The sequence below is a fragment of the Ranitomeya imitator genome, chromosome 7 (assembly GCF_032444005.1).
Source record: "Ranitomeya imitator isolate aRanImi1 chromosome 7, aRanImi1.pri, whole genome shotgun sequence".
Lineage (NCBI taxonomy): Eukaryota > Metazoa > Chordata > Amphibia > Anura > Dendrobatidae > Ranitomeya > Ranitomeya imitator.
Window position 1 is genome coordinate 216,310,438 of NC_091288.1, and position 18,567 is coordinate 216,329,004.

The 18,567-nt window shown below is 41.8% G+C and overlaps 1 protein-coding gene across 1 annotated transcript in view; it reads right to left on the reverse strand.

Annotated features, from left to right (window-relative positions):
- Positions 1-1,751: 1,751 nt before the first annotated feature.
- LOC138645506 (uncharacterized) overlaps positions 1,752-18,567 on the reverse strand; it is a 57,176-nt gene continuing 40,360 nt past the window's right edge. Inside the window, exons 8-10 of the mRNA XM_069734896.1 lie at positions 11,933-12,244; positions 7,739-8,095; positions 1,752-3,087 (exon numbers count right to left, since the gene is read on the reverse strand). Of these exons, the coding sequence (XP_069590997.1) occupies positions 3,080-3,087; positions 7,739-8,095; positions 11,933-12,244 (677 nt within the window). The 3' untranslated portion in view covers positions 1,752-3,079. The remainder of the gene's footprint in view (positions 3,088-7,738; positions 8,096-11,932; positions 12,245-18,567) is intronic.

Genomic DNA, 18,567 nt, shown 5'->3' on the forward strand with positions numbered 1-18,567 from the left:
AGCATTGCATTAGCAAAGCTCCTTGCTGCAAAATGTTTTAACCCCTTCAGAAGGATTTACATCGTTGGACGTTACAGATCTGCGGAGGGTAAGTATATTGTTGGTTTATTATGTTTTTTCTTTCACAGAACGAGGGTCTTCAGTGACTGGATTGGGCGTAGAATAAAATACTCCAACAACCATTGTTTTTATTTCATGAAAATAATTTTAAATAATGTGTTTGTGTTTTATTTAACCCTTTACTACAATTGGATTAATAATGGATAGGTGTCATAATTGACGCCTCTCCATTATTAATTAGGCTTAATGTCACCTTACAATAGCAAGGTGGCATTAACCCTTCATTACCCCATATCCCACCGCTACACGGGAATGGGAAGAGAGTGGCCAAGTGCCAGAATAGGCGCATCTTCCAGATGTGCCTTTTCTGGGGTGGCTGGGGGCAGATATTTTTAGCCAGGGGGGGGCCAATAACCGTGGACCCTCTCCAGGCTATTAATATCTGCCCTCAGTCACTGGCTTTACTACTCTGGCGGAGAAAATTGCGCGGGAGCCCACGCCAATTTTTTCCGCCATTTAACCCTTTATTTTAAGAGCTAGAACGGCCAAATTTTGCAGATACACTCTACTGACATTAGTAGTGTGGAATCTGCAAAAAAAATGGAGAGAAGACATGGTTTACTGTATGTAAACCATGTCTCAAATCATGTCGGGTTTTAGGAAGGAGAAAGAAAAAGCCGGTAATTGAATTACCGGCTTTCAAGCTGTATAGCGCTGGAAAAAATAGTAATATATATACATATATGTGTCTACTGACATTATATATATATATATATATATATATATATATATATATATATATATATATATATATATATATATATATATATATATACACAGTATATATATATATATATGTTTTTTTTTTCTTTTTGGGACACATGGATCATTTCTATAGCGGTATGTTGGTTTTGCAAGCCTGCGAGAAAACCACGCAGTACGGATGCCATACGGATTACATACGGAGGATGCCATGCGCAAAAAACGCTGACACACCCTGCCTACGGAGGAGCTACGGACCACTATTTTCGGGACATTTCAGCGTATTACGGCCATAATATACGGACCGTATTTTCATACGCTGAGTGTGAAGCCGGCCTAACACTGTACTAGCAGAAAGTCCCACAATGGAGGCGTGATCACAGGAGACAAAGTCTTGTGCCAACCTCTATTTGTCTCATGTGACAATACCTCCAGCTGGGGACTTCCTGTTAGTAAAGTGGTCAGGAGAAGTGATGGACAGCAGCATTAGACTGAGGAGCATTGCAGGAGCAACTGAGGACCGAAGAGTTATTACATGAGTTATTAATATGGAGGAAGGGAGGTCACTTGACCATGCTTGCACACTTCTGACCTCAGTGGGCAAATTAATGTGGTCATCCACTTCTTCCTACCTATCGACACTGCTTTTTTACGATTGGAAAGTATTCTAGTGGGAAGGGAGTACACTCACAGAGCTGAACCGCATCAAACGCCCACTTGAGTGATAAAAATAGTGATTGAGCGCCAGTAATTTTAACATTCTGTATCTCCACAATGGGGTAGAGAAAAAAAATGTTTTAATGTACATTCCTGAAACATTTTGCAGAAAAATACAGTTTATAACACTAAAATTGTTGAAAGATCCTCACTAAAGATGAAATTTAACCACATTTGTACATGCTGACCTGGAGACACAATGTAATAAAGGCTAAAGAGTGGAATACAGTTTTTATTTTAATTTTGCCTCCTTGTTTCAGAAATATTAGCAAAGAACATATTTGTCTCCTAATGAGTTATTTCTTTGTTAAGTCCATGTGAGCATTATCAAATAATTGTTATTGGAGGTGTGTCCTTTTTACTCCTGAATGATGTTGCACAGTCATAAGCAGCCAGCAACACACAGGAGAAAAAAAGAACACGCCCCCACCATAGCTTAGAGCAGGTTTCTCAGTGTGTGAGATGTAATTATACAGCCCTGATCTCCTTGTCTAACCACATGCATGATTAAAAATTGCTGGGAGGAGAGCACAGATGAGTATCACCTTCCGGAAAATAATCTGTCAGTCAATGTTTGATATATTATATCAAAGGTTTATAGTATTTTTGGTGAACCTCAACTGGACCAGAAACTTAGTGCGAGGCAGTAAACTCAAAGCATTTAGATAGTAATTCATACTATTGTACACCATCAACATAAAACTACATTCATAATTGAAATTACAACACCAAAAGGGAAAAATTTATGGAATTCACAAAATTATCAAAATATCTGGATTTATTCAGAATCCGCTGCTATCAGTGAGGTCATTAATAGCCATCTGAGGAAGGTTCTGCCGCTGTAAAAACTTTGACAAATAATCAAAATCCATTGCTGGCAGCGCCTCTGTGGTCACATATCAATGACGTTCCCAATGTGCTCGATGGGAGACAAGTCCGGAGACGCTGCAGGTCATGGCAGCACGGTGAGACCATGCAGGCTGCTCACAGTAGCACAAGCGGCCTGCTCTGGTCCACAACAATGAAAATGGATTTTACATTGGAACATTGTCAAATCTCACAGTTCACATGTTCAATATGTAACAATCTAAATGAAGAGAAAAGAAAAATCCCCATTAACCTTGATCTAAATACAGTAATACCTCTACAGGTCTTTCTAACTCCATTCCAGTATCTTTACTAGATCTATCGCACGACTCCCAGTATGATATCCTCCCAAAGCAGTAACACGCTTTTAATTGACAATTCCAACAATATATAAGAATACAAGACGTGTAGTAAATGAAAGAGGATAGAAGGAACTGCTGAAAACGGCTCGGTCACAGTGCAACCCTCACTACTACTGTGCAACACTCTACACCTCCATAAGTACCGTTGTGTTGGGAACTATTGACTTTTCCAATAAGTGGAAACGGACTTGCATTAGATAGACAGCGTCCAAAAATGGGTGAAAAAAATTGAAGTCTTCTTTCTTCTGCCTTGTGCTGCAATGTTTCGGCTAACCACAGGTCTTTTTCAAGCGTAAGAACTTTCTTCTGTTTTACTTTTCTGTTACAGAAATTTCAAAAAGTTAAAATTCAAATAAGTCAAAGATACAGAAATACAAATAAACATGATAAAACAAACATTTCTTGGGAGAAATATTGTATTCCTTATGGTAGAAGTGTCTGTTATCTACAGAAATAATAGAGGTTAGAGGCCCTACAATGGATATTCACCACTGTCCACAGGATAAGTGACAAATATCTGACTGATGTGATTACACACTGCTCAGCTTTCCATCGACCACATAGACATGGAGTAGAGTAGCAAGACACATGCGCGACCACCGCTATGTTTAACCCCTTTCTGACATTAGACGTACTATCCCGTCGAGGTGGGGTGGGCCCCTATGACCACCGATGGGATAGTACGTCATACGCGATCAGCCGCGCTCACGGGGAGAGCGCGGCCGATCGCGGCCGGGTGTCAGCTGCCTATTGCAGCTGACATCCGGCACTATGTGCCAGGAGCGGTCACGGACCGCCCCCGGCACATTAACCCTCGGCACACCGCGATCAAACATGATCCCGATGTGCCGGCGGTACAGGGAAGCGTCCCGCAGGGAGGGGGCTCCCTGCGGGCTTCCCTGAGCCCCCTGCAGCAACGCGATGTGATCGCGTTGCTGCGAGGGTCTCACTACCTCCCTCCCTGCTCCAGGCCCGGATCCAAGATGGCCGCGGCATCCGGGTCCTGCAGGGAGGGAGGTGGCTTCACAGAGCCTGCTCAGAGCAGGCACTGTGAAGCCTGCAGCACTGTAAGTCAGATCGGTGATCTGACAGCGTGCTGTGCAAACTATCAGATCACCGATCTGTGATGTCCCCTCCTGGGACAAAGTAAAAAAAAAATTGTTTCCAAATGTGTAAAAAAATAAAAAAAATATAAAAAAAAATTCCTAAATAATGAAAAAAAAAAAAAATATATTATTCCCATAAATACATTTCTTTATCTAAATAAAAAAAAAAGTACACATATTTAGTATCGCCGCGTCCGTAACGGCCCAACCTATAAAACTGGCCCACTAGTTAACCCCTTCAGTAAACGCCGTAAGAAAAAAAAAAAAAAACGAGGCAAAAAACAACGCTTTATTATCATACCGCCGAACAAAAAGTGGAATAACACGCGATCAAAAAGACAGATATAAATAACCATGGTACCGCTGAAAGCGTCATCTTGTCCCGCAAAAAACAAGCCGCCATACAGCATCATCAGCAAAAAAATAAAAAAAGTTATAGTCCTGAGAATACAGCGATGCAAAAATAATTATTTTTTCTATAAAATAGTTTTTATCGTATAAAAGCGCCAAAACATAACAAAATGATATAAATGAGGTATCGCTGTAATCGTACTGACCCGAAGAATAAAACTGCTTCATCCATTTTACCAAACGCGGAACCGTATAAACGCCTCCCCCAAAAGAAATTCAAGAATAGCTGGTTTTTGGTCATTCTGCCTCACAAAAATCGGAATGAAAAGCGATCAAAAAATGTCACGTGCCCGAAAATGTTACCAATAAAAACATCAACTCGTCCCGCAACAAACAAGACCTCACATGACTCTGTGGACCAAAATATGGAAAAATTATAGCTCTCAAAATGTGGTATTGCAAAAACAATTATTTGCAATAAAAAGCGTCTTTCAGTGTGTGACGGCTGCCAATCATAAAAATCCGCTAAAAAATCCGCTATAAAAGTAAATCAAACCCCCCCTTCATCACCACCTTAGTTAGGGAAAAATTAAAAAAAAATGTATTTATTTCCATTTTCCCATTAGGGTTAGGGCTAGGGTTACGGCTAGGGTTAGGGTTGGGGCTAGGGCTAAAGTTACGGTTAGGGTTTAGATTACATTTACAGTTGGGAATAGGGTTGGGATTAGGGTTAGGGGTGTGTCAGGGTTAGAGGTGTGGTTAGGTTTACCATTGGGATTAGGGTTAGGGATGTGTTTGGATTAGGGTTTCAGTTATAATTGGGGGGTTTCCACTGTTTAGACACATCAGGGGCTCTCCAAACGCGACATGGCGTCCGATCTCAATTCCAGCCAATTCTGCGTTGAAAAAGTAAAACAGTGCTTCTTCCCTTCCGAGCTCTCCCGTGTGCCCAAACAGGAGTTTACCCCAACATATGGGGTATCAGCGTACTCAGGACAAATAGGACAACAACTTTTGGGGTCCAATTTCTCCTGTTACCCTTGGGAAAATACAAAACTGGGGGCTAAAAAATTTTTGTGGGAAAAAAAAAGATTTTTTATTTTCACGGCTCTGCGTTATAAACTGTAGTGAAACACTTGGGGGTTCAAAGTTCTCACAACACATCTAGATAAGTTCCCTGGGGGGTCTAGTTTCCAATATGGGGTCACTTGTGGGGGGTTTCTACTGTTTAGGTACATTAGGGGCTCTGCAAATGCAATGTGACGCCTGCAGACCATTCCATCTAAGTCTGCATTCCAAATGGCACTCCTTCCCTTCCGAGCTCTCCCATGCGCCCAAACGGTGGTTCCCCCCCACATATGGGGTATCAGCGTACTCAGGACAAATTGTACAACAACTTTTGAGGTCCAATTTCTTCTCTTACCCTTGGGAAAATAAAAAATTGGGGGTGAAAAGATAATTTTTGTGAAAAAATATGATTTTTTATTTTTACGGTTCTGCATTATAAACTTCTGTGAAGCACTTGGTGCGTCAAAGTGCTCACCACACCTCTAGATAAGTTCCTTAGGGGGTGTACTTTCCAAAATGGTGTCACTTGTGGGGGGTTTCAATGTTTAGGCACATCAGGGGCTCTCCAAACACAACATGGCGTCCCATCTCGATTCCAGTCAATTTTGCATTGAAAAGTCAAATGGCGCTCCTTCGCTTCCGAGCTCTGTCATGCGCCCAAACAGTGGTTTATCCCCACATATGGGGTATCGGTGTTAACAGGACAAATTGTACAACAACTTTTGGGGTCCATTTTCTCCTGTTACCCCTGGTAAAATAAAACAAATTGGAGCTGAAGTAAATTTTTGGGAAAAAAAGTTAAATGTTCATTTTTATTTAAATATTTAGAATTGAGAGTCCTCAGTGGTTGATACCATTTTTATTTAAAAACATTCCAAAAATTCCTGTGAAGCACCAGAAGGGTTAATAAACTTCTTGAATGTGGTTTTGAGCACCTTGGGGGGTGCAGTTTTTAGAATGGTGTCACACTTGGGTATTTTCCATCATATAGACCCCTCAAAATGGCTTCAAATGAGATGTGGTCCCTAAAAAAAAATGGTGTTGTAAAAATGAGAAATTGCTGGTCAATTTTTAACCCTTATAACTCCCTAACAAAAAAAAATTTTGGTTCCAAAATTGTGCTGATGTAAATTAGACATGTGGGAAATGTTACTTATTAAGTATTTTGTGTGACCATATATCTGTGATTTAATTGCATAAAAATTCAAATTTGGAAAATTGTGAAATTTTCACCAAATTTCCATTTTTTTTCACAAATAAACGCAGGTACTATCAAAGAATTTTTACCACTATCATGAAGTACAATATGTCGAGAGAAAACAATGTCAGAATCACCGGGATCCGTTGAAGCGTTCCAGAGTTATAACCTCATAAAGGGACAGTGGTCAGAATTGTAAAAATTGGCCTGGTCATTAACGTGCAAACCACCCTTGGGGGTAAAGGGGTTAAAATCCTTTCCACTATGGTCATGCCAGGCCTCCTGCTTGGAACCCCCAGCATAGTGATTAGTGGGGGTCCTGGCATTCAGTTCCCTAATAAACAAAGCTTTATTGAGTATCTTCTTGATCATTTTCCATTGTTGTATAATTCTAAATATTCCAGCATTCTCTCTTTTTGTATTGAAAGCAGTGAAAATTCTCTTATGTCCCATCCTCGGTATCCGTGTTGCCAGTTTGATTTTTTTTTGTCTGGACAATTTATTCAAAAATCATAGACACGCCAACATATTTTACAGACATATTATTATCATCATTATGGGGCCATTTTTCATAGATGGACATGTTGGATAATGGTTATAAAAACAAGCACTTTAGCAGTTTGCTGCTTATTAAAATTTGCAGCTGGTCTTGAGATATTAACACTTTTGGTTTACAGCTCTTTGCCCAGGAGATCGCCCACCGCTGCTGTCTCGCTTGTATACACTGTTCTGCTGTCCTGTCCAGCTTCAAAACAGCGTTTACTAGCTTAATAGAAAAGGTATTGGAGGCATAGTGTCGGATAGTACTTGTAAGCACAAGCAATTTTTTCATCCGTACCTGAGATATTAATACTTTTGTTTACCACTCGTTGCCTTGGGCACCAACCACCGCTGCTAACATACTTAGTGCCAAGTATGTTAGCAACGGTGGTCGGTGCCCAAGGCAACGAGTGGTAAACAAAAGTATTAATATCTCAGGTACGGATGAAAAAATTGCAAAATTGCTTGTGCTTACAAGTACTATCCGACAATACTATACTATTATTATGAAAAGAATAATAATGAGATTGTAAATGATATTTATCTGCAGCCTATAAATCTCAAGAGCGTACTCTAATGACTGGCACTATAGGTAATTGCTACACCCGGCACACCAGGCGATAGCATTGTCATATGCCCCATACTGGGGAGTTTGCTGTAACGTAACTGGCTATTTGTTATATATTGCTACCACATAACTCACTCACCGATGTGTAGGGGTGCGGTGCTCCGCTCTATGGGACTCTCCGTGCTGGGATGCTCCACTCTGCAGACGATTTCTGATCCTTGGTGTGAACTTATTTTTGGGGTAAAAGTCACTGACGCTTCACAGGAATAAGTGTTATCTGCCTGTATCTTCTCCTTCTCTGACATCTTGTAAGTTCTGTACACAGAATAGACTGATGTTCTGGGCAGTTTGGTCACATTTCCGTCCTTCTTTGTGAACCAGTTCACAGATAGAACATTGGGGAAATATCCGGAGATAGCACAGGTCAGTGCGGCTGATTTACCATCTTCCAACATGGGGACATTTAAAGATCCAACGTGTGGACGCCAGGGAAAATCTGTATAAAATTATTATGATGATTTGGACTTATAATTGACATTAGATAAAAAAAGGAAATAGATAATAGATAAATAAATAACAGATAGATGATTAATAATAGAAAATAGATGATAGATAATAGATAGATAATAGATAATAGTTGATAGATAGATAATAGATAGATGATAGACAATACATAAATAATAGATAGATAACAGATAGATAGATAATAGAAAATTGTTGATAGATAGATAATAGATAGATGATAGATAGATACAAGGCCAACATCAGGGCATTACTCACCTGACTGGAGCCTGCATCGGGGCCCCAGCGGCAGGCTTCCGCCGGCAACCTTCTGCCGATACAGTAGCTGAACCTGCGTCCGAGACACAGGTTCAGTTAAACTCTACTGCTGTGCGGGCCCACACGGCAATAGTTACAAGCTGCCAGCCAATCGGAGGCTGGCAGCTGGCGTTAGCATGCATGTCGCAGGCGTATGACGTCATTGTCATTCGCCGCCGAATGCGCGCTTGAATTGCATGGGGCAGGATGGAGACACAGGGGGCAGGATCATGGGGCAGGATGGAGACATGGGGCAGGATCATGGGGCAGGATGGAGAAATATGGTGCAGGATCATGGTCAGGATGGATACAATGGAGACAGATGGGACAGGATCTAGAGATACATGGGGAAGGATCACGGGACAGATGGGGCAGGATCACAGGGCAGGATGGGACATCACATGGGGCAGAATGGATACTCATGAGTGCAGGATGGGAGAACATATAGCTGCAGCCAGGAATGAGATACACGGGGCAAGGATGGGGATATTATTACCATAGGGGCTAATTAAGGGATATTATTACTGCAGTCATGTATTTATTTTATTTTTTGAGGATACGGTTTTAAATAGGGGGGCGGTCCTGTTACTGTGCAGAGCGCCACTGTCGCCTTTTTTTTCTTCATCTGGTGTAGTTTAGAAGTTGGGAAAAAATTAAGTAATGTGTTCTGCAAGCGGAGCTCGAGATAACTGTGTTATTTCCTACAGAGACGAGTCCTGGCTGGAAGAAGTGATGGCGGTCTGTGCTGGATGAAAGATGAAAAGCAAAGATGAAGGACTTCACCTAGAGATGTCACTGGTGTGTCAGTGTGTTGTAGTGACACTATACACTATATACTATATATATATATATATATATATATATAGAGCTCCAGTTTATAATGTCACTGGTGATCACTGTATTACTTGTACACTGAGGTACACTGAATATATACAGAGCTCCTGTGATAAATGCCACCGGTAAACACTGTATTACCTGTACACAGACACTGCATACTAAGTACAGATCTCCTGTGTATAATGGCACTTATGGTGATATTAGTATTGTGTTTTTTTTTATTAATGATCAGTATTGTAGTATTCAGTCACTATGTGGTGGTAATTAGTGATCAGCGAGTATGCTCGTTATTCGAGATTTCCGAGCATGCTCGGGTGTTCTCCGAGTATTTTGGGTATGCTTTGAAATTCAGTTTGTCCCCGTAGCTTCATGATTTGCAGCTGCTAGACAGACTGAATACATGTGGAGATTGCCTGTTTGTTAGGAAATCCCCACATGTATTCAGGCTGTCTGGCAGCCACAAACCATGCAGCTACGGGGACTCAAACTGAATTTCCGGGCACACCCAAAATACTCGGAGAACACCCGAGCATGCTTGTGCAGCGCCCCAGGGTCCTGGTCGTTGCAGTAATGCCATTCTTCCACCAGGGGGAGTGATGTCTGAAGGCAATAAAGGAAATCTCTTTACCAGGTATCACAAACCACACAACACACTTCACACTCCAGTCCACCAGGGGGAGCTATGCTCCTATCTATTAGGGCACTCCTCACAATTAGGTAAAACTGGTGGTCTGGATAGGAAGTTGGGAGAAGCGAGCTGGGCTTCACCCAGTAAGCTGCTATCTGAGCTCCACTCAGGTAGTGGGTCCCTGACAGGGGTGGGATCCTGTCAGAGGCCTAGACAGAAGACCACGGAGCTGCGCCTGCCCTACGTGCGGCAGCATCCTAAGAAAGAGACATTAGAAGAGAATTGTATTGCGGAGGGTGAGAAACGAAGTCATAGCAAAAAAAGAGGAAACCAGAAGGCGTTCTGCCCTGTAAAAGGCTGCCTCCTTTCTGAGGCGCAGGATCCGGTAGCCAGAAAACCGAGGGAGAATCGTCTCCAAGCTTTGCTCCAGAGACCGGCAGGACAGCTAATTCCATATTAGTTGCCCGACCCATACCCAGGAGGCACGGTGGCAACTTGTGGGGGCCGGGGCGTGATAGAGTCCCTGTAAAAAGCCTCATGCCATCAGTCATACGGGTTTGTCCTATCCATTCCATCAGGGGGACAGAGAGAAAGAGAAATAACATCTAGAACACCATCAGTTGTGAGGACCTTACCGAGAAGCTCAGCAGGGAGGTACTACAACACCCAGGCGCTAGAGGAAGGCTATTGATTTCCACCTGGATAAGGGGACTCTGGATTTGCCTTCAGACCGGCCGGACTCTGCCTACCCTGTGGACTGTACCCTGGACTGTGGATGCTCAAGCCTTCAGTTAAAGTAAAGAGACTGTGCAGCCCTGTGTCCTCGTTCTTCACTGCGCCTCTCACCATCCATCATCTACACTTTCGGAAGCCCTGGGGATACACTTCACCTGTGGGAAGGTATACCATCTAGCTGCCATCACATCACCCCAGCGGACCCCTAAACAGCGTCGGTCACCCTGACCGAATACCACAGGTGGCGTCACGAACATTATCCCTTTAAAGACCTTTCCCCCATTTTCAACGGACGTCCCCAGGGCCACGGACCGGGTCAGCCACCGTGACATCCCCACCGAAAACCGAAGGACCCGGTACCGAGTAGCCCACTGCCCTTGGGGGCGCTCCACCTGCTCATCACTAGTGGTAATATGTTGTCCGTCCATGGGGTGACGTCATTTGTTCCTTGTATGTGCTATTATTCGGTCACTGTGGAGGTAATATGTTGTCCGGCCATGGTGCGGTGGTATTTGTTCCTTGTATGTGATATTATTCAGTCACTGTGGTGATAATATGTGGTCTGGACATGGTGTGGTGATTTATTTTATTTTGTTCCATGTATGTGGTATTATAGGTCACTATGTGGTGGTAATATGGTGTCTGGTCATGGTGTGGCGGTATTTGTCCCTTGTATGTGATATTATTGGTCATTTTAAAAATTGAAAAATAAATACAAATATACCTAAATTGTATTGGATATTTTAACAAATGATTAATAGTACATCTCATCTCCTGAGATGATCTTGGTGCTGAGATCTCCATCTGCGCATGTGCCGCCCCCGGCAGCCATTTTCCCGAAGTTCACCGCATAGGAACTCATGGAATTGTGGGGGCTCTGGCCTTTCACAATATGTCGGCAGAGCCCCCAGCAGCACAGAACACCTGCAGCACCGGACACCCGCAACACCAGACACCCGCAGCGGCGCACCACACATCGGAACACCCCCTCATCCCAGCCTGTGGCCTGTAGCAACGCTCCACTCTTGCCTCCGCCAGCAGCGACTCTGGGACCCCGCTTCACCGCAGCCACCACCCCAGGTAAGCAATAAGAAGCATGGATTATAAGAAGCACCACCATTTTATTAAAAAAAGTTTTTTTTCCTATTTTTCTACTGAAAATTTGAGGTGTATCTTATAATCCGGAACGTCATGTAATCCGCAAAATACAGTAGATAAATAGATAATACAGTAGATAGATGATAGATAGATAGATAGATAGATAGATAGATAGATAGATAGATAGATAGATAGATAGATAGGTATCCTCTTTACCTCTGACACTCAGTGATCTCCTCTCTGACGTCTTTGTCCCCTCGTGCTCCCACTCTACAATGATTTTCATCTCTGGATGATCTCTGAATTGATAACCAGGAATCCAGATGACACTGATGACCTCGTATGTGAGATCCTCGTCCTGTGCAATGAATGGTTCCATAGCTGATATTACATATTTATCAGACTTATCTTCTCTACACCAGGAGATATTTATATCTTTAGGGTAAAACTTCTGTAGATTCAGAGAGAACCGAACACGAGATGAGCCTGCCATGGTGATCTCTATCGGGGTCGACATCTGGGGTTTACCTGGAAGAGAATAGTAAAAGATCTGATTGTAATAGTTGTGAAAATAGTCATATAAACTAAATGTATACATTAGATACAGGAGCTTCTCATGAACTTAGAATATCATCAAAAAGTGAATTTCAGTTCTTCAATACAAAATGTGAATATCCTATATTCTATAGAGTCATTACAGAGTGATCTATTTCACGTGTTTATTTCTGTTAATGTTGATTATGGCATACAGCCAATGAAAACCCAAAAGTCATTATCTCAGTAAATTACAATACTTTATAACCAGCTGGAAAAAATGATTGTAAAATCCAAAATGTTGTCAAACTGAAATTTATGTTCAGTATATGCACTCAGTCAGTATATGCACTCAGTACTTGGTCGGGCTCCTTTTGCATTAATTACTGCATCAATGCGGCGTGGCATGGAGGTGATGCAAAAATGAGTACACCCCACATCAAAATCTACTACATCTAGTATTTTGTCACGGGAAACACTTACTCTGGTTCAGCTTTCTACTACTTTAGATAACTACAGTGAATTTGCATGTCGAATTTCTTCAACCCTTCTCATCAGACGGTCCTTACGTTTAGGTGGTAACTTCCATGATCGGCCTGGATTTTTGTTACATTTTTTATCACTTTTGCTCCAGTATATGACTGATAAGTAAAGCTTTGCTAATCCTCTTGTGGCCTTCACCTTTCTTGTGTAAAGCAGGGGTCCCCAACTCCAGACCTCAAGGCCCACCAACAGGCCATGTTTTCAGGATTTCCTTAGTATTGCCCAGGTGATAATTGCATTACCTGTGCAAAACAAAGGAAAACCTGAAAACATGATCTGTTGGTGGGCCTTGAGGACTGGAGTTGGGGAACACTGGTGTAAAGGACTGGAATGAACAAGTTGGCGACGTATTACAACATCCATCTTTTTCCATTCTTCTATAACGAGCTGTTCTAGGGCTTGGATGTGGATGGAGAGTGATGACAACTTGTCTCTTCAGAATTCCTCATAGGTTTTCGGTTGTGGTCAGATCGGGAGACACTTGACAACTGAATCAATTTCACCCAACAGTGGCTTTATACAGTACAGACTAAAAGTTTGGACACGCCTTCTCATTCAAAGATTTTTCTGTATTTTCATGACTATGAAAATTGTACATTCACACTGAAGGCATCAAAACTATGAATTAACACATGTGGAATTATATACTTAACAAAAAAGTGTGAAACCACTGAAAATATGTCTTATATTCTAGGTTCTTCAAAGTAGCCACCTTTTGCTTTGATGACCGCTTTGCACACGCTTGGCATTCTCTTGATGAGCTTCTAGAGGTAGTCACCGGGAATGGTCTTCCAACAATCTTGAAGGAGTTCCCAGAGATGCTTAGCACTTGTTGGCCCTTTTGCCTTCACTCTGCGGTCCAGCTCACCCCAAACCATCTCGATTGGGTTCAGGTCTGGTGACCGTGGAGGCCAGGTCATCTGGCGTAGCACCCCATCACTCTCCTTCTTGGTCAAATAGCCCTTACACCGCCTGGAGGTGTGTTTGAGGTCACTGTCCAGTTGAAAAATAAATGATGATCCAACTAAACGCAAACCGGATGGAATAGCATGCCGCTGCAAGATGCTGTGGTAGCCATGCTGGTTCAGTATGCCTTCAATTTTGAATAAATCCCCAACAGTGTCACCAGCAAAGCCCCCCCACACCATCACACCTCCTCCATGCTTCACGGTGGGAACCAGACATGTAGAGTCCATCTGTCCACCTTTTCTGCGTTGCACAAAGACACGGTGGTTGGAACCAAAGATCTCAAATTTGGACTCATCAGATCAAATCACAGATTTCCACTGGTCTAATGTCCATTCCTTGTGTTATTTAGCCCAAACAAGTCTCTTCTGCTTGTTGCCTGTCCTTAGCAGTGGTTTCCTAGCAGATATTTTACCATGAAGGCCTGCTGCACAAAGTCTCCTCTTAACAGTTGTTGTAGAGATGTGTCTGCTGCTAGAACTCTGTGTGGCATTGACCTGGTCTCTAATCTGAGTTACTGTTAACCTGCGATTTTTGAGGCTGGTGACTCGGATAAACTTATCCTCAGAAGCAGAGGTGACTCTTGGTCTTCCTTTCCTGGGGCGGTCCTCATGTGAGCCAGTTTCTTTGTAGCGCTTGATAATTTTTGCAACTGGACTTGGGGACACTTTCAAAGTTTTCCCAATTTTTCGGACTGACTGACCTTCATTTCTTAAAGTAATGATGGCCACTCGTTTTTCTTTGTTGGCATATGCAACAGATTGGGACTTATTATAAGTGAAAGGAGGACTTTATACTAACCAGACAGCAGATGGCGATAGTGTGTAAAGTAACATACTTGCTGTAATGTGGGGAGGGAAGTTCTCAGTGGTTGGTTGTTTTCTTACTTTCGGTTTTGCTTTTCTTCATGAATGTGTTGTCTTCAGTGCACGGACTGTGTGACACTGAATTGTATCTCATGTTTATCCAGTATGAAGTAAATACTGTTTACTCAAGATATCTTGCTGATTGAAGCTCTCCTAAGTACAGCGGTGACTGCAAGAAGACGCATTCTGCAACAGGTTATGGGCCCAGATCACCCCAGATCACCCCAGGCACCCCAGATAACTCCAGGCACCCCAGACACTACAGGTCTGCACTACAAGCTCAGGCAGAAGGATCCTGGTTTATAGCCCAGATAACGGAGCACACAGATAAGCTCTGTAAACAGAAGGAACTAAATCCAGATACAGAGTGACAGAGGAATTCAGCATCCCAGGAGCTGGATATAATTGCAGAGAATTCACAGGACATACAGGAGAATATCTTCAGTACAACTCTCTAAACAAGTAAGACTATATAAAGATGATGAGTAACACAGAACTGAAATTTACAGTAGCTAAACTGAATAGTGAAAATTATCAGTTATGGAAATTCAAAGTAGAGATGTTGTTATCTAAAGGTACTGTCACACTAGACGATATCGCTAGCGATCCGTGACGTTGCAGCGTCCTCGCTAGCGATATCGTCCAGTGTGACAGGCAGCAGCGATCAGGCCCCTGCTGGGAGATCGCTGGTCGGGGAAGAAAGTCCAGAACTTTATTTCGTCGCTGGACTCCCCGCAGACATCGCTGAATCGGCGTGTGTGACACCGATTCAGCGATGTCTTCACTGGTAACCAGGGTAAACATCGGGTAACTAAGCGCAGGGCCGCGCTTAGTAACCCGCTGTTTACCCTGGTTACCAGCGTAAAAAAACAAACAGTACATACTTACATTCAGCTGTCTGTCCCTTGCCGTCTGGTTCCTGCCTTGACTGCTGGCCATAAAGTGAAAGCAGAGCACAGCCACAGCGGTGAGTCACCGCTGTGTGACTCACCGCTGTGCTGTGCTTTCACTTTCACTTTGCGGCCAGCAGTCAGTGCAGGAACCAGACGGCAAGGGACAGACAGCTGAATGTAAGTATGTACTGTTTGTTTTTTTACGCTGGTAACCAGGGTAAACATCGGGTTACTAAGTGCGGCCCTGCGCTTAGTTACCCGATGTTTACCCTGGTTACCGGGGACCTCGGGATCGTTGGTCGCTGGAGAGCTGTCTGTGTGACAGCTCTCCAGCGACCAAACAGCGACGCTGCAGCGATCCGGATCGTTGTCGGTATCGCTGCAGCGTCGCTATGTGTGACGGTACCTTAAGGATGATCTATGGGAAGTAATTGTTACAGCAAGACCAGATCAAGATAATCAGACATGGGATAAGAAGGATATAAAAGCTAGAGCCACCATTAGCTTATTAGTGGATGATGCTCAATTAATACATATAAGAAATGAAGAAACAGCTAAGGGAATGTGGGAAGCATTAAGAAAACTGTATGAAAGACCTAGCTTGAATCACAAGTTATTTTTATTAAGAAAGCTGTACAGTATGAGATTGAGTGCAAATGACGATATGCAGAAGCACATATTCTCAATGATGGAAGTGATATCACAGCTAAGATCTATTGGTGAAGATGTTAAAGAAAGTCATGTAGCAGCTATATTGTTGTGCAGTTTACCAGATTCGTATACAGCCTTGATAAATGCCCTTGAGACGAGACCAGAAACTGACATTACATTAGATTTTGTGAAAACAAGACTAATAGATGAATATCAGAGAAGAAAAGAACAAAGAAATGATTCTTCTACTGAAAAGGACAGTGAAAACGCTCTTAAAGCTACAGAATTTAAAAAAACCTATAATAAAGAGACAAGAGAATGCTTCAGATGTAAGAAAAAAGGTCATTTAAAGAAAGACTGTACCATATGGAAAGCAGAACAACAAAAATTACAACATAAAAAGCATACAGAGAAAGTAAAAAACACAATTTCCGATTCATGTGAGAATAATTGGAATGGCACATTTAAAGTAACAGACAAGAAATCATCACTTGGTTGGTTTATTGATTCAGGAGCAACGAGTCATATGACAAGTGACAAGAATTTCTTTACTGATCTTGATTTAGATAAGAAAGAAGCCATTTATCTCGCAGATGGAAGCAAAATAACCGCAGAAGGTATCGGACAAGGTATGCTAAATTGTTCAAACAAGTTCGGGCAAGATTCAAAGATACTTGTACAAGATGTGTTGTATGTTCCAAAATTGGAAGGCGGATTATTATCTGTGAAACGTTTAACAGCAAAAGGACTTACAGTGAAATTCAAAGACAATGAGTGTGCAATTATTGCAGGAAACAAGGTGATAACCAAAGTCAAGGCAGATGAACAATTATATCATTTTGACACACCAAAGGAACAGATGAAGGTATGTACACATGATCACAAAAACTGTATTCACATGTGGCATAGACGTCTAGGACATAGACACCCTGACAGTATAAGGGAACTACAGAGAAAAGAATTGACAAAAGATTTAAAGATATCAGATTGCTCAATTACCATAAGATGTGATTGTTGTATAAAATCCAAAGCCACAAGGATATCTATTCCAAAAGAAAGTGAGATGAAAAGCGAAAGACCACTTGATTTGGTGCATACTGATGTATGTGGACCCATGAAAGTGACTACATCAGGAGGCAATAGATACATGTTGACTTTTATAGACGATTACTCAAGATACACAGTTACATACTTAAGAACAAAAGTGAAGTTTTTGATAAACTTGTAGACTATGTAACAAGATCAAGTAACAAATTTCAAAGGAAGCCAATTGTCATCAGAAGTGATAATGGAGGTGAATTTACAAGTCACAGAATAGAAGACTACTTAAGACAAAATGGGATAGAACACCAAAAAACGGTTCCATACACACCTGAACAAAATGGAGTAGCAGAAAGAAAAAACAGAACTCTAACAGAGATGATAAGATGTATGCTGACGGATTCCAAACTACCAGAGAAATATTGGGGTGAGGCAGCAATGACAGCTACTTATCTACAGAACCGACTTTTTTCTAGAAAACTGACGAAAACTCCATATGAACTGTGGCAAGGTATGAAACCAAGTGTCAGTCATTTAAAAGTTTTTGGATGTAAAGTTTTCATATTCATTCCAACAGGAAAACGTTCCAAACTTCAAAACAGATCCATGGAAGGAATATTTGTTGGATATAGTGAAAATTGCAAAGGATACAGAATCCTAGATCCCAAAACAGACAGAGTTACGGTGAGTAACAGTGTGACATTCATTGAAGATTTAAATGAAGACATTATGATTTCAGTTGAAACAAAAAAATGAGAAAACCAATAATGACACAACTGAAGAAATATCTGATGAGAAAGAAGTAGAAATTAATGAAGAACAAAATACTGAAAGTGAAGAATCACAACTACAAACAGACACAGAACCAAGACGTTCAATGAGAGAGAACAAAGGAAAACCACCAAAACGTCTCTCATACAAGACAAGCACAAGAAAAATCTATGAGCCTACTTCTTGGGAAGAAATATCTAAACTGCCTGTTGGAGAAGACTATGATGAGACATTTGCTCCAGTTGTCAAACACACTACAATAAGAACTTTACTTACAGTTGCAGCAATGAAACAGATGCAACTGAGACATCTGGATGTAAAGACAGCTTTTCTGAATGGAGATTTAACAGAAGACATTTATATGGAACAACCTCCAGGATTCAAAGATGAAAGAAATCCAAACAAAGTTTGTAAACTACAGAAAAGCATATATGGTTTAAAGCAAGCAGCTAAAGCGTGGAATGACAAAATCACAGAAGTACTTACAAATGAAAAATTTCAAAGAAGCAAAGCTGATCCATGCTTATACACAAAAAGGCTGATTAATAGATGGATTTACATACTCATATATGTAGACGACATTTTG